Source organism: Halichoerus grypus, chromosome 5 (assembly GCF_964656455.1).
Source record: "Halichoerus grypus chromosome 5, mHalGry1.hap1.1, whole genome shotgun sequence".
NCBI lineage: Eukaryota > Metazoa > Chordata > Mammalia > Carnivora > Phocidae > Halichoerus > Halichoerus grypus.
The window spans coordinates 143,093,659-143,110,200 of record NC_135716.1 but is presented as its reverse complement, the minus strand read 5'-3'; the positions used below and the strand labels follow the sequence as shown (position 1 = coordinate 143,110,200).

Sequence of the window (16,542 nt, the reverse complement as noted above, 5' to 3'; positions counted from 1 at the left end):
TTCTAGCTCTGCTTTCCTCTGCCTTCTAATATTTGGGGTCCCTCTAGCAGTACCGAGGACCCAAGCCCTCAGGACAGTGGAATCCTTCGACCGAGAGCAAGACTACGTGCAAACAAGGCAATTCTAGGCGAGAAATCCCGTTCACGGTTATGAGAAGGTACGAAGCATACAGATAGTCCCCTTGCAAATGGTGACTATCCTTACTGGACCACTGTGTACTGGCAACCAGCTTTGCCCACTAGAACAACACAGACTGGTCTTCAAATCCAAGCTTTGCCATCTTTAGTAAAATACCTAAGAGAGAGACACAGTACCCACCTCCGAGCGTTGCTCTAAGGATGTGTTGTAACAAAAGGCACATGCGTGACAACGTGCCTGGGGCCCAGTAAGAGATTAAGAAATGGGATCCACTGTCACTGGCTCGTGTGTTCAGTGCCTACCTATACAAAGTCACTTCTCTTCTCCCGCCCCTTGTGGGGGAAGGCAAGAAACAAGAGAAGGAGCTAGAAAAAAAGAAAAGGACAGAGAAGGGGAAAGAAGAATGATTCAGAATTATAAGCCAACAGGTAGAAGTCAAGCCAGACAGGAAGACCATATGCAGGTGGGAGTTTTCCACAAGACAGATAGAATCTGATCTCGAAGTCCTGTAATTTCTGAGGCTATTTCGGGGAATGAGTCAGCACAATCAAAAAGGAAGACGCCTCTGATATCCTGTCGCCGGCACGCTCTGGCTCGAGACACCAGCCCCCCGGAGCCCACACAGCCCAGCGCTGCTGGGGTGCTGCATGGCTGGGGCTCACCAAGAACCAAGCCAGCCAGGAACAAGCATTCTGGTCTGTCGCCAGGTTTCCACTCCCGTTGCTGGGAATGGCCAACTCAGCGAATTCTGAGGGTCATGTTGTTAAGGGTAGATTATGATGACAAAATTATTCTTTACATGTTTCTGGAGTCCTTGAGTGCGTCAACTTCTGAGAATGTGTAAGTGAACACCTTGAAAAGAGGAATCGCATCCTCATACATTGAGATTTTTATAAGCACCCCCCCCCCCCAGCCCCAAGCTTAGATGCCAGCACAGGGTGGATAAATACAAAAGGAGAAGAATGTTGGAATCCTACAACCAGAAGAAAACGGCAAGTTGTCCATTCTGGTATTTCTGAGTGTCATCCTCAGATCATCTATTTCAGAATGAGCTGGGGGCCTCTTGATAGAGCAGAGGCCTGGGCCCGCCTGAGACCTACTGGAAGTGTGGCCTGGAGTCTGCCTTCAACAGCCCTATAGGTGTCTGCCCTGCAGGCTCAAGTGAGGAGAACCATCAGTGGCCACTGCGTACACATGAACAGATGGGCTCAAATCCTACATCTGCTACTTAATGGCTGAATGTCTTACACATCTTGTCATTGCTTTGAGAGCAGCTCCTTTATCTGTACCCTGGATTTCGTGATACCTTCCTCAAGCTGCCCGTATTTTCTCTTTGCTACCCACACAACTTTCAATGACCTTCCGTCTTAGCCCTAGGCATAGGCTTTCAGGCATAATGCTACACGATATTTCCACTTTAGACTATGACCTACTCAAGCCCATGAACTACTCAGAGCCCAGAAACTGTAGCCCTCAATAAATTCGAATCCACCCCATGTGAGGATAGAGACCATGTGCTGGGTTTTTTTTGTTGTTTTTTTTTTAGGATTTTATTTTTAAGTAATCTCTACCCAACATGGGTCTTGAACCTAAAACCCCGAGATTTAAGAGTCACATGCTCCACCGACTGAGCCAGCCAGGCGCCCCTGTGCTGCTGCTTTTGCAGATATCCCCATGCCTTGGCCCCTGGATTTCCTTTTGGCATCCTGCTCTATCATAATAAACAATCTCATAGATTAAAGGAATCATTTTCTTTGCAGGAGAAAGCCTTGGGACCTGGCTCAACCTCATGCCCTAAGTGTAAGTGCTGTCTAAAGAAAAGCCATCCTTGGCAGCCCTGTCTTTTGACTAAATGAGAGTGACCCAATTGCAATCATCACTTTTTGACCTCAAAAAGGGCCTCCAGTGGCTTTTGGTACTGGGAACTTGCCAGCGTCTCTGTTGAATGATTTCCTGGTCTATATGCGAGGGAACTTGACGGGGTGGAAAGAGTGTCATGCTTGGAGTCAGACAGAAGGATCTGGTCCCCAAACTGCTCCTGCTGTGTCACCCAGGTCAAGCCACACTCTCGTTGGGGCTTGAATTTATCCAAAGCGAAGAGGTTTGTGACTTCAGATGATGGATCTGCCTTGTACTTGTGTGCAAACATTATTTAAAAATTCACCTTCACATAGTTATTGTCAGGCTTCCATGGAAGAATTTATGTGAAAACACTTTCTACCCATAAAGGGTCATTCATATGCTGCCTCAGTTACCATGGTTCACGCCCATCCCTGCTCCTGAGGGATGTGGAGGAAGTTAGTCCCACAAAAATAAGGAGGGCTCAGAGCAGCAGAGGAGAGGCGGTGGGCGCCGTTCTGGAGGAGGAGAGGGATCTGTGGCTGCCCAGGGGCCTTCTAGGAAGACACTTCTAGGTTATGACGAAGGAGGGTTTCCGGGAAGGGGTCGCACCGGGCGGACAGCTCTGCTAGTTGGGCGCTTGATCCAGGAGGAGCCGGGGTTCACGAACACCGTACAGAGACACATGACAGAGGCTGGAAAGAAGCAGGGGCCCTCACTTCCAGAAGTCCTACCTTTTGAAGTTTCCTAGGATCAGAAGACACACTGGATTCTCACTGTTCTCATCCATCCCTGTGTCTCTGCAACATTCCTTCTCCTTTGTAGCTCATAGAAAATGTCCCCTCGTCAAGGTTCCATCTCCTGGAAGAATTCTCTCTAGCCTTCCAACACCCCCAGGAAGAACTAACTATCCCCTCTCTTGTGTGTCCCCGCTGTCCCCACTAGGTCAGTGTTTTTCAAACTGCATGTCACAAGTCATTAGTAAGTTACAAAATCCATTGACTGGGTGGTCACTACCAGCATTTTTAAAGGTTCAATAAAAAATATTAGAATGTATCACACACAGTAAGGGTAAGTCTCATCTGGTGAAATGTTTCAGTTATGTGTGGGTGCCTTTATTGGGTTGTGATGGAAAATGTTCTTATCATGGATCATGGTCAACTCTGGGGAAGCTCCTGCATGAAAGCTCTTTAAGGACCAACTCTTCTTAGCTCCAGATCTTTAAGACAAAATATAGTACTTCCCCTTGACACATTCCATCTGTGTTGCACGTGCCAAGCATGAGCATCTTTTATTCATTGAATCCTCAATCCAAAGATCGTGGGAGATATGATTATCCCCACATCACACAATGGGGAAAGGTGGCTGAGAGGAAGTGACATTGCACTCCCCTTTTGGAGTCTCTGCCTCATCATTCATCCCATTCATCTCAGCAGTGCAAAGAGAAAGGAGATTTGAGAAGGACACTGCAGAGGGTGGAGGATACAGTCATCAACTGTTGGGGCCAAAGCTTGTCTCCACTTTAGCTTCCTTCTCTCACCCATATCCACGGTCCTGGCACCCCTACCCACCTGAGAGTGGGTGCCCTGAGGAAGCAAGGTCTCAGCCCCAGGGCCTACTGGGCAAAGAGCTAGACTCTTGCTGGGCCAGAAGAGACCTGCAAGGTCATTTCATCCATTTCCCTTTGCCCAGGCTGCAGTGGGATAAATCCAATGCGAATAGATGGGAATCTTCCATTAGAGAAGGAGATCTCACAGATTCTTGGCATAGACCAAGCATGTTTGGAGTTCACGGTCTTAGTCCTGTGAGAGAGAATTAAGAGGGCCGGGATCTGGTCCCAGCTCTGCACTGTGTGTCCTCGGGCATGTCACACCCTCTCTGTACCCATTTCCTCTCGAGGGGTGTCACCACGGAGCTCTTCTTCACACTCTTGTTCTGCTTGTCTCTTCTCCCAAGGTCACCTCACTGGGGCAGAGACAAAGAACACCCTCGCCCTCGCCTACATCCTGGAGGAAGACAGCAGCGCACAGAAGAGCAACTGCTAGCGGAGCTACACCCCCAGGGAAGAGGAAAACCAGGAAAGTTTCTGCTGTGTGTTTATGACATTCGAGCACAGCTGCTTCCTCTGCCGACCCGACGGCAATGGCGCCCTGGCCCTGCCCTGCCCCGTAATTTGCCATCTGCCAGGGGGTCAGGGAGGAGGTGACCAGATAGGCAAGTTGTCACCAGACAGGAAATGAACTGATGTTTGTTGCCTCATCTGAGTCCCTGGGTTACTCCAGGCGTGGGTCTGGTAAGCTCAGCTGTAGAGCTCCTGTGTTGGTAGGGATGTAGGGATGACTGTGTGTGGGGGGGGGGGCAGGAGGGGGACCGTTAAGGGTCAGTATGTGCCTGTGTTTGCATTGGCTCGTCTGCCTGTGCGTGTCTGTGGTTCTCAGTGCTGGGGAGAGAAAGAGAGAGGATGGCCGTCTACGAGTCTGGGTGCTACTGGGTCTGTCCATGTGCCTCTGGGTCTCCCTACCTCCATCCACACGTATGAAGAAGTACATCAGTGCGCAGGCCTATCCGACCCTACGTGCCCACGTTTCTGTTCAGTCCCTGATGCCACAGAGGCTTTCTGTTTGTGACAAGTGCCATCATCTTTCCTCTCTGGAAAGGGTTCAACGAGAGAGCAATTGGCAGGGAGGAAACTGAATCGGTTCCTGCTTGGCACGTGGTTTTTGTCTAGACACATTTGCTTGCCGGGACAGGACTTACTCTGCACAGACCTAGCTGAAAGTGCTAAGCTGTCGTGGCCTGTTGCCCAAGGCTCTGCAGTGACTCAGCCAACATTTTAGGGTGATGCACTGCACCCACCGGGGACTTAGAGACAAGTCCCCATCCCCGTGTAGAGGCCCCCTTCACGGGCACTGCAGGGAGTTGGTTCCATCTGAGAAGGGAGGTCGAGCTTAGTCACTACAAAGTCAGCTACACCTTTGAACTTCTGTGGGAGAAGGTCACAGAGCTATGGGGCCTGCAACATCCATTTGCCGGATGAAGAAACTAGGCTCGGAGGGGAAGTGTCTGGCCTGAGGTCACAAGCTCATTCATCACTCGTTCTTTAACCAAGGCTCAGCAAGCGCCTATTGTGCCGGCCGCTGCACTAAGCGTGAGAACGAATCACCAGAAGGTGAAGCCATGGGTTCTGCTATTAAGACGCTGGCCGTCTAGCTGGGGAGATGGGCATTTGGGCAGTCAACCACAATAAAACCAGGCTGAAGGCCACAGCAGGAAGACCATGCAAAGGGCCATGGGAGCAGGAGGAGAAAGTCAGACAATTCTATCTTCAGGGAAGAGGGAGGGGAAGGTGTGGCAGGTGAACAATGGTCCCCCGAAGATGTCTGTGTCCTAATCCCCAGGACCTGCTAATATGTCACCTTCCATGGCCAAACAGACTTTGCGGATGTGATGAAGTTAAAGACCTCAAGATGGGCAGATTCTCCTGGATTCACCAGGCAGACCCAGTGAGTCACCAGAGCCCTAAGAGGGAGGCAGAGAGTCGGAATCTCAGAAGATGTGGTGATGGAAGCAGAGGCCAGAGAAAATGAAAGAAAGATCTGAAAAGGGAGGAAGGTGCCATTGGCTAAAGAATGCAGGCAGCCTCCAGAAGCTGGGAAAGTCAAGGAAACAAATTCTCCCTCGAGCCTCCAGAAGGAACACAGCCTGCCAACACCTTAATCTTAGCCCGGTGAGACCTATTTTGTAATTCCAAACTCAAGAACTGCAAGAAAGTAAATCTGTGTTGTTTTAAGCCACTAGGTTGGAGGTAATTTGTTTCAGCAACAACATGGGAAACACAGAAGGTTCCACCAGCGATGGGGTGAAGCCGAAGCCATGCTCCATCAAAGGGGGACCGCCACCTAAAACAGGAGCTCAGGGTGTGGAAATATTGAGAAGTCTGGAGTGCCTGGAGGTGAGGGGTGTCAAGAGGAGGAGACCAGGCCCTTGGGTCTCACAGCACTGGCTCTGTCGACCACCTGCGGACAACCCTGGCTTCTCTACCTTCTCTCTGTGGTATTCGATCCTTCATGTCCCTTCCTCTTTAGAGAGGATGGTCACGGGTACAGGGTAGAGCGGCATTTTCAGGGGACTGCGGATGATCTGTGAAAAGCGCTTATCATCATGGCCGGCACACGGAGCTCTCAATACGTGTTTGCAAATGTTACTTCTCTATTAAGGTGATGGGGAGTCCAGTGAAGGCCGCTCAGGTGATCGGGCAGAGGGGGAAATGGATTCTGGGGTTCTTGGCACCCGGGCAGTGGCCTTGTACCATCCTGTGCTGCCTCATCCAGCTGCTCCTCACCAACCCCAGGAGACGCCCCTGTGCTCTGTGGTTCAAGATCCATTCCCTACAGCCACATTCAGAGAGGAGTGCTTGGCTTTTCCTGGGATTCGCTGGGACAGCCAGCCCTGGCTCTTGAGGGGGAGTTTCTGCCACAAGACACAAATAGAGGCGAGGCCGCGGGCTCTGGCCTAGGCCACGAACGCCACCACTGCGCAGCTCCAGGAGAGCGCTGAGGCACTGTGCCACCTGTGTGGCCACGGCCCGCCACCCGGCCCCTCCCCCGGCGACCACAGGGTGCTCACATGGCCTCTGGGCTGCCCAGACCCATCTCCAGCTCAGGCCGGGGTTGAGCTTTGCTGGTCTTCCTCACACTCAAAGCCAGGAGGACACAGCTCTTGTGATGGGCAATCGCCCACTGCCTTCTCTCCTCCACGCTGAGCACTCTTGAGCTCTTGGGCTGACTAGCCACAGCGTCTTGCCCCGGCCTCTCTGATGGCGTCCGTGAAGTGGATTGCTCTGTGTTGGGATGCCAAGCCTGTCAGGACCACGAGCTCCTGAGTACCAGGCCGGGTGTTAGGCATTTGGAGAAAAATAGTAAATAAGACCAAACCCCTGCCCTCATGTGTCCACAGCTAAGTAGGCCAAAAACAGGGAAAGATATTTATCATCCCTTTCCAAACCGTCTTTACATTGTCAAACAGGCTTTTAAACTCGAAGCAATGGGGGCGCCTAGGTGGCTCAGTCAGTTAAGTTTCTGACTTCGGCTCAGGTCATGATCCCAGGATCCTGGTTCACATCAGCCCCACACTGGGCTCCCTGCTCAGCGGGGAATCTGCTTCTCCCTCACCCTCTACCGCTCCCCCGCTTGTGCTCTCTCTCTCTCTCTGTGTCAAATAAATATATAAAATCTTAAAACAAACAAAAACCCCAAAAAACTCAAAGCAATGACCAGATCAGCCCAAAGGGTAGGGAAGGGCCCTGTGACACCCTTAAATGATGCTCCTTAGGCAGTTGTCTATGCTGTTCTGCCTCAGGTTAACCCTGGCTGGCCTTCAGCTCCAGCAACCACCCTTCCTTGCCCAGTGCACAGGGCAAAGCTCCGGAGTCAGGGGGCATGTGGGGACAGCCATCGACCAGTTCTGACCTTGGATGCCTTGGTTCATCTCTCTGGAGTCTCAGTTACCTCATCTATGAAATGGCTCCATGTGTCTAAAAGGAGCCAATGGGTAAACGATCTAGAATGGTGCCAGCACCGAGTCGGGGCTTTACAAACGCTAGTACCAAATTCCTATCCCAAACTACAGTCAGCCAGAGCCAAACAGGATAGAAGTCAGACCCCTCGCTTCCCTCCTTGAAAACAAACCGGGTCCTCCCGGACACCGTCTCGCTGCACATGGCGAGTGCTCTAGGATATGCAAGAGGACGGTTACGAAGGACTCCCTGCACCTCTTTAAGTTGGGGGTGCAGGAGACTAATGAAGGCAGCATAGCATGGAGAAGGAAACACAGCAGCGGGCCAGGGGGCCGTCGGCCTGCCGAGAGCACAGCTCAGAAGGGCCCAGTCCGCAAAGGGTGACCTCTGCCTGCAAACACCGGACCCCTGCTGTCACCACGCGTTAAAGGGCCAGTGACAGTTGCCCCCATGAATGGTCTGCTCCCACAATTTCGCTCCCCTCTGGCCTTGACTGGAACAAAAAGAAGAAGAAGAAGAAGAAAGAAAGAAATGAATAAAGCCATCGAAACAGGCAGTGCCTTGGCAAGCAGCTCAGACGCGATTTTCTCCGTGGCGCCCGCTCTGATGGCCCTGGCCCCCCGCCCCCTCCCTTGCCTCCGCAGCCCGCACCCGGCCCCGGCCTGCGGCCGACGTGCGCCGTGTTCCAAGTGCTGTGCTGGCCGGCCGTGCGAGCAACCAGACTGGGATGTCCTCGGGAGCAAGGGCCCTGCCTTACTCATTCCTCTGCCTTCAAGAGAATGTCCCTTGCAGTGTTCTCAAGGAAGGCAGCCACCCACTGATTCTCGATTTTTATTGATTAAAACACACATTTACTTACTCTGAGCTAGATTCCCTGAGAGGCGCTGGTGAGACAGGGAGAGCAACACGTATGTCACCTATGGTCCCTGTCCCCGGGGAACTTTACAGTCTCAAGGGAGACATGCATCTGCAACGTCAGCACAGGGTGACAAATGCCATTAGAAGGAGTGCGAGAGGCTATCGTCGGGAGACACGGGGCCGCAGTTAGGCTTAGAAGGGAGGAAAGGCCGAGGGCACGTCTAGATCTCTGGATTGTTCACGAGTCCTACAGTCGGTGGGACGAGGATTATACAAACAACACAACCCGTGTGTGTGGTGCCTAAACATCCAGCCGTTACTGTGCTCTGGGATTCCCACGGGCCTGGTGTGAGCACCCTTGAGTGGGGCCCGGGAAGGCACAGGATCAGAGCAGGTGCTCCTCACGGTTGCTGAATAAGCCCCTCAGAACCTTTCACAGGCAAGTAAAACAGAGATTCTTTAGGAGATGGAGGCTCAGGGAGGTGAGATGCCTTACGCCACACTCACTGAGAGTCAGGGATGAAGTGTGAGAAAAGGGTAACCCGGTCACCTGGGGCAAATGAGAACCTGGCATCCCAAGGCCATTCTCTAGGCCCTTCTCTTGATGGACAAGGCCCTTCGGGCTAGCCAGGGTATGGCTTAGCCTTGACCTAACCCCCCCTTTTCTAGCCAACACCAGGTTTAGAGTCTGACCAAGTCACCCTAAAGGTCACAGTGGGAAGGGTAGAAGTTTCCCAAGAAGCTGAGTTCTAGTGAATTTAAGTGTCCGCCAAAGCAGCATGTGAGCACCAGATGAGTCAGGGACCCAGACTCCGCTAGTCACTTGACATGTGACCTGGGGCAAGTTTCTTCCCCTCTCAAACCCTAAATGTCCTCATCAGTAAAATGAGCAAGGTGGACATCTAAGATCTCTTCCAGCTGCAATGTTTTATGAGCCATGATTAGACAGAAGAAGATTTCTCTGCTGAAGGAAAACTCACAGGCTGGAAGGAAACAGAAAGTACTGTCCTTTTACTGAAGGGGTCCTAGGGTGGGGTGACTTTTGATACAGCGGGCAGAGAAAAGGATCGAGAGCTCGCTAGCTTTGGTTGCTGAGCTGGAAACATGGAACAAGCAAGCCACCTGGGGCGTCCGGAGCTTTGCTTATGCACTGAGAACAAGATGCCACTCACTATGCAGCAGGCCACCAGGGCTCCTTGAGCAAATCCTGCCAGCACATCGCTGGGATGGTGCTTGTGGTCGGACACGCGCGACAGTCCCGTGTAGAAGGCCATCATGATCAGGGTGAACTGCAGGAGGGGCCGGAGCAGGCGGGCCCCTCGCCAAGTGAAGCGGGCCTGCAGGTACAGCTGGAGAGAGGAGAGAAAAGGAACAGAAACTAAGTGCATTAGAACACCAGGTCCACCCACACTCCATTTCCACTAAATGGAACCATCTGGACCGTCGGTGGCATGGTGCACAAAGAGCATTCAACCTGGATATGACCTCAACTCAGTTACTTAAACCTGGAGCCTTAGTCCCCATACTAAAAAAAAAAAAAAAAATAAGAAAAACGAGAAGAGCTGAGGAATGCCTTAGAGCCCACTGCCTGGCACATTCTAGACACTTCATAAACATGCGTTCCCTTTTATCTTCTTCATGATTGAAACAAACAAAAGCGTAGTAACCAGGGGAGTAAAGGTTTCTTTTCTGCACTCCATGACAACTCATGCACTGCATTTGTGTGTTTCCCTGGAGATCAGGGCAGCACCATCCCTACTCTACGTGCTGCTTAGGACCTTCTTAGAAATAAAATGCAGGATCGATAGGAGAGGTTCTCGTGATAGTCACAAGGGGATGTTTCTGCTTCAACAGAAAGCACCTCTACCAAACAACAAGTTTCTAAGTCACCACTCCCAACTATGGATTTTTGCGTTCGAATATAAGGAAACACATAAACCAACCAGACAATGCCGGAGAGCTTTCACACACAGGCTGACAGACACTGGGCTGGGTGGAGTAGAAGAGTAACCTGAAGAAAAATGGAAGAAAAAAAAAAAACCACCTCTGGCCGAAGCAAAGAAGTTGAAATGACGTCAACTGAGCATTGTCCCTCAGAGTTATCTTGCTGCAGTTTCCGTTCTAACCTCTGGGCACAACCTACTTCCCAGGTTCCTGTGGGAACTTGGGAAAGGAGGGGGAAAAGGCAACTGGACAAGGGGAACTTCCGATGACCAATCAAAGGCAGGCACTGGGGGCGACCAGGAGAAAGGGGAAGAGAGCAGAGGGGAGGAGCTGATGGCTCGAAGATAGACCTGGGACAGAGGCAGAGGCAGGCCTCAGCCCTTCCTGAGACAAAGGGACACCTTCCTCTGGCGGACAGGAAGGAGCAAGCCAGTGACTGGTCCTGAGGCGAAAGACAAGTGGAAGTTTCTGGAGCCACCCTTGCTAGTGGGGGAAGACAGCCTACACTGACTCCTCAAACTACCCGGAAGACGATTTCCAAACCCAGGCCTACACAACAGCAGACAACTTTATAATCATTATGAAAGTCTATGAATGCATTCTTGGGCAATCTAAGAATAACAAATGAAAAATAATAATAAAGAATGCACTGATGTTGGCTGCTAAACAAGCGATAAAGGTCAGCAGTTTCTCCTATGTAAAACAACCAGTTAAAAATCTACAAGAAGAGGTAAAATCCTCACAGCAGCCAACGTGATTCTATAAACAGTAATTAGCTTACCAAGAACTACATAGGACCCTGTATGAAGTAAGGGACATAAAGGACAAGTTGAATAGACAGCTAGAATTTTTATTTATAAACACTCAACTTAAAAGCTCTTAAAGTTGATACGTAAATCCCATCAGATTCCTAGGGACATCCTAAAAAGATCTGGAGGAAAAGACTTGAAAGAAATTATGCTAAAAATAATCTAAAAGGCCAAAACTGTACAACTAGCCAGAAAACCAACCAACCAACAAATAAGCCAGGCACTCCAACACAGAAATGGGAAGCTGTAATTCCTGCCCTACAGAGCGTTCGTTCGTTGGGGGAATCCATGAAAACAAGCAAGGGCACTTACTGGTTTCCTAGGAATTACGAAGAAAATTGGGGAACCAAGGTCAGTTACAGGGGAACGGGCACTTGACTTGAGTCCTAAAGATGAATCTGCATTTGCTAGGAGTTGAGGGGACAGCGGTGAGGGGTGTGTATTCCAGGCAGAGCAATGGCCTAGAAAGAAGCCAGAGTTCTGGAGAACCTCACAGCTTTCAGTACAGCTCTTCAGGGTGCGGGTGGAGGTACTGATAACCACAGGGCCACAGAGGCAAAGGGGGGCTCAAGAAGGGTGTGAATATCAAACTAAGGAACCTGGTTTTTACGTAGTAGGTCAGTCTTTCTCAAACCATACTCCATGGAGTACTAACGGTCTTTTAACCAAAGATGGTAAATGCTCTATAGGAAATCCTTAATTTTACTACTGACAATACTCACTGACGTTTACAGAGTATCTATCTATTGAATCACAATTGGGAAATGTTACTGTAAGCAAATGGTGAAAAATTAAATGATTTTAAGCAAGGCCCTCAGTACCATAAAAAATAACCTGGAGGTCAAAGGCTACCCCTCGTTTGCGCAGAAATGAGCCAGCAGTGCATTCTGCAATCGTGAATCAAAAGATCCTTTCCCTCCAGGAGTGGGGATGGGATGACGCTGGCGTAGCTCCCACTTAACACAAGTCTCGGGGCAAAAGCAACAGTCTGTTTGCATTGTGCCTCCCGTGATCTGGCCTTCCTCCAGCATTTTGGCAGCAGACAAGGGTCGGGTCAGGGACAGAAAGAACACCAGGTGCTCATCAGAAAAATCTCATCGAGCCTTAGGTTTTCTCACAAATAAAATAATCTGCAGATCCTCAGAAAAGGCTTGTTTAAAATCCTCCAACTCCTCCCCGCCCCTCCGCGCAGAGTTTAGGTCATGGGCCTTGGAAATCAGGGTGGGGCAGAGGAAGGGTGGGTTTCCCAACCGGACATGGCACACATCTCCCCTTCCACTGACTCAGATACTAAAGGCTGGAGCTTAAGTAAAGAAAAAATAAATAAATAAATACAGGAGAGGAACTTGAGGAGAGAGGAAGAGACCAGTCACCAGGAGAGCTTCAGGAAGGGAGTGCTTATGAATGAGAACGGAGCAGGGGCCACGGGCAAAGAATACCCTGCAGAAGCAGTCAGATGTGGAATGGCCAGCAGCACGCTGAAGCTTGCTCCTCGCTATCCATCAGTAACCAACACATTGATTCAGGTCAAGGTCTCAGGACTGACCTTGACGTCTGCAGCTGGGGCTTCAGGGGGAAGCAGAGAAGCAAGAGTAGCGTGAATTTGGGGGGTGAAGCAGCCCTGACTCTATCACTTCCTAAGTGGGTGGTCCCTCAACTTCTCATCTGGGAAACAGGTACAAGAGTACCTCTTTCTCCCGGTTGCCAGGATCAAATGAGACACACGGGACCGGGCACTCAAGGTGCTCTTCAGAAATCTGTATCACCCTTTGCCTTGGTGAATGAGATTTCCTCATTGACTGTGGTTGATTTCACCAAAACAAGATGACTACTAAAGCAAAAGATTGCACAATGACCTTCCACATCGTGCCTACTTCTGATCTGAGAAGCTGGTCGCAATAGGCTTTGAGGTTGACCAAAGGATCTGGTAAGTCCTTCCGTGCCCCACCAATCCTACTGCTAAATGGATTGGCTTTTGCTGGTTCATAGCCCAGTTCTTGTGAGGCTCTCCGTACCAGAGGCTTGGGCCTCACCGTGACCAGAGAGAACTTTCTGGAGCACCCTGCTCCCTTGGAAACCTGCACCTGGGGACAGGACAAGGGGCAGGAGACTGCATTCATTCCCACTGCACAGGAGGAAGTCACACTCCGGACCACAACGATACTGTGGTCCTTGTCCTGGACCAAATAGCAAGGAGACTTGCACGGAATCGGAATTTCTGCAGGGCCTCAGGAAAAGTCCTAGGCATCCTGCAAAAGGGTGGTTAGGAAAGAGCTAAGCAGAGCTGGACAAAACCAGAAAGGCTGAATTGCCTTGACCTCTCACAGAGGTCAACAGCCCTGAGGTCCTGATTTATCTGTCTTTACTTCCCCATCTGCCTGAAGGTCTCTGGGCTGGCAGAATCCACTTCTAAGCGTCAGTGTGACATTGCAGAAAAGGGTCTGATTTGTAATCAGAGCAAAACCAAATTTGAATCTTTGCTCTGCGCTATGCCATCTGTAGGATGTCACTCTGCTTCTCTGAAGTTCTGCTTTCTCTTATGTAATGAGATTCGTTCATTTAAAAAGTAAACACAGGGGCGCCTGAGTGGCTCAGCCGTTGGGCGTCTGCCTTCGGCTCAGGTCATGATCTCAGGGTCCTGGGATCGAGCCCCACATCGAGCTCCCTGCTCTGCGGGAAGCCTGCTTCTCCCTCTCCCACTCCCCCTGCTTGTGTTCCCTCTTTCACTGTGTCTCCCTGTCAAATAAATAAATAAAATCTTAAAAAATAATAATAAAAAAATAAACACCTGTCGCGAGCATCTATTCTGCTCAAAATTGTGAAAGACACACTTATAAAATTAACTCCCTCCCTGAAAAAAAAAGAATATCAAAATTAAAAATGAAATCTCGTTCTTATACTAAGATGTTTCTTCCAATTGCTAAAATAGAACGGCTGACTATAGACAGGAATGAAAGCTGCGTGTCCCCCCGCGAGCCCCGATCCCCAAAAGGATATATGTGAAAGTCCCCAGCACACCGAACGCACTCCATAAATGGAGTTCTCTCCTCCTTCCCAGTCCTAGCTTCAAAACTGGGGTCCTGTGGAATTCCAACAAAACCTCTTTGGAGAGGTCTGGCTGAACTCAGGCCGGCTCCTCTGGTCTGAACCGGCAGAGTCAGATGTGGGGTGAGTCACACCGGGTTCTTGCTAAGTCATTTGTGTTTCATTACATGATTTGCATACTGGCGAAACAGGTCCCTACTGTCCTCTTACTGCATTTCCATTGCTCTTGGGACTGCTCTGCTCAGAGTGAAAAGGAGGCTTTTGTCCTTCCTTATGTCCCTGCCTGCTCTCTCCCTGGAAGTCTGTCCAGATCACTGACACCCACAGGGAGAAACTTTCTCCCTTTTCTCATCTCCGCCATGGCTCACGCTTGGCCCTGGTTCATGTGCCTGGTGACTCGTCTACGTGGGGCAGAACTGTGATTTCTCTCTAGGAAGTTATTCAACTGCTTTCAGGACAAAAGAAGAATTTTTAGCAGACTTTTCTCCTCCTTCAGGAGGGAATCGGCTCTTGTTTTCTGTCATGATCAGGGGGAGAAAAAGAAACTCCCCCTCAACAAACCAGTTTGTTGAGCACTGTTCCAGACACTGTTCTAGGCGCTTTACATGACCTTACCTGCAATTACCACAACCATCCTGTTGGGTAGACACCACTGTGCCCATTTTACAGATGAAGAGATCAAGGCCAAAAGGCCATGTCACTTGCTCAAGGTAAGAGAGAGCCATGTTTTACACTGAGTAAGATGTGTCTTTTTCTAAGTCCGAGCTCTAATCACAGAACCTGGCTTCCTTTAGAGGGAATTAGTGCTCTGCACACGAAGTATTGGTCTTACTGGTATTCTGTCTGAGGAGAAAAGCAATGTGAGGGGACTACGGGGCTGTCGTGGACTAAAGGACAGCCTATAGGGGATGTTTGGATGCGCATGCTCCTGGAATTCATCTGCCACATACTTTTATAAGGCCCACGTCTAAAATGCAAGTGTGTAGCTTTTCTAAGAGCGAGAGCATTAGAATCTCTGCCCTGATTATAAGCTAAGGAGAACCTGTGAACTGTGCAGTCAGTACCCCTCAGAGTGGAGTTAGCAGCCCTCCCCACGGGGCCCTGTGCCTCAGTCCACCTGAGTCGGAGACCTCATCTACCTGTTCTGAGACTATTTACTTTTCAGGCTTTCCACAACAAATAGGAGGTTGTTTGGTGTCCCCAGGTGCTCACACAAGGGCTGGCTCAGAAACTGCCGGATGGACAGACAGATGGGTGGATGGATGATGGATGGATATAGGCGAGGGGAAAGACAAGGGAAAACATCTACATCTGATATGGTGGTTTACTCCCCATAGAAACCACAATCTTGTCCCTGCAGGGTTTCACCAGACACTCCCAGGATCTGTGGGCATGTCTCATGGGCATACCAACCCTACCACTCCAGGATTCTAAACATGCTGAACAAAACCTCAATGACTAACAACCACAGGCCAGGGAACATGGCTGTCAGAGGACAGCCACTTCCCTGTTTCCTTGGTATCCGACAAACCCTTTGACACATAAACAGTTCCCACGGGCACCCCAGTAAAGAGTCAATACGTCAACAGTTCGGCAAAGAGGCGGCAAAGGCCTTCTCTACACCACCCAGGTCCTTTCCCATCGATCAATTCAGGGATGAGGGGATGAACACAATTCTGACTAGAATGGGAAGGAGCATGGCTTGGGGATGTAGAAGGCCTGCGATTGAGTCATTCATTCATTCATTCACTCATCAAATATTCGCTGCATACTTAACTAAGTGTCAGACCCTGTTTGGGGCGGTGGGATACAGTGGTGAATCAAGAGACAAAAGCATCCCCCTCATGAAGCTTACAATTTATCTGGTAGAGAAATGAATGTAGACATCAGACGGTGAGAAATTGGGTGGGGGGCAGGAATAAGGCTGCAAAGGGAGTTAGGGAGTATCGCAGGAGGGGCCGGGGAAGGCTTCTCTGACAAAGCACCCTGAAGAAGGCAAGGGGGCAAGGTGCTCGTTCGGGTAGGGAGGCATGGTGGCAAAGGAAAGGCCTGGCCACCAACCTGCTGTTGCCTGATCTGAGCTGCAGGAGGAGGGGCTGGGGCGGCTGGTCCTGAAAGTCCTCTCAGCTCTCACTGCACCCTCCATCCCTTGGTTCCTACTGGCCACCACAGCTGGACTAAACTGAAAACCTGCAGCTTGCAAATCACCGCCCTCCTTTTCACCTGCACACACCCTACTGGCAGCCTTCCCCAGCTTCCGCCACCCTCCACTCCAGGCTGGCTTAGGTGTCACGACTCTTAAGTTTCCATAAGGACCTACACCTGCCCCCCCCGCACAGTGTACCAAACTGCTGTCATCGTCTACTTGCTCCCCTAGACTGAGCACCCCAAGGC

General features: G+C 50.4%; 1 protein-coding gene across 1 annotated transcript in view; it reads right to left on the bottom strand.

Moving 5' to 3' along the window:
• Window positions 1-16,542, bottom strand: part of PLPP3 (phospholipid phosphatase 3) — an 82,314-nt gene that overhangs the window by 5,687 nt on the left and 60,085 nt on the right. Inside the window, exon 5 of the mRNA XM_036122823.2 lies at window positions 9,523-9,699. Within this exon, the coding sequence (XP_035978716.1) occupies window positions 9,523-9,699 (177 nt within the window). The remainder of the gene's footprint in view (window positions 1-9,522; window positions 9,700-16,542) is intronic.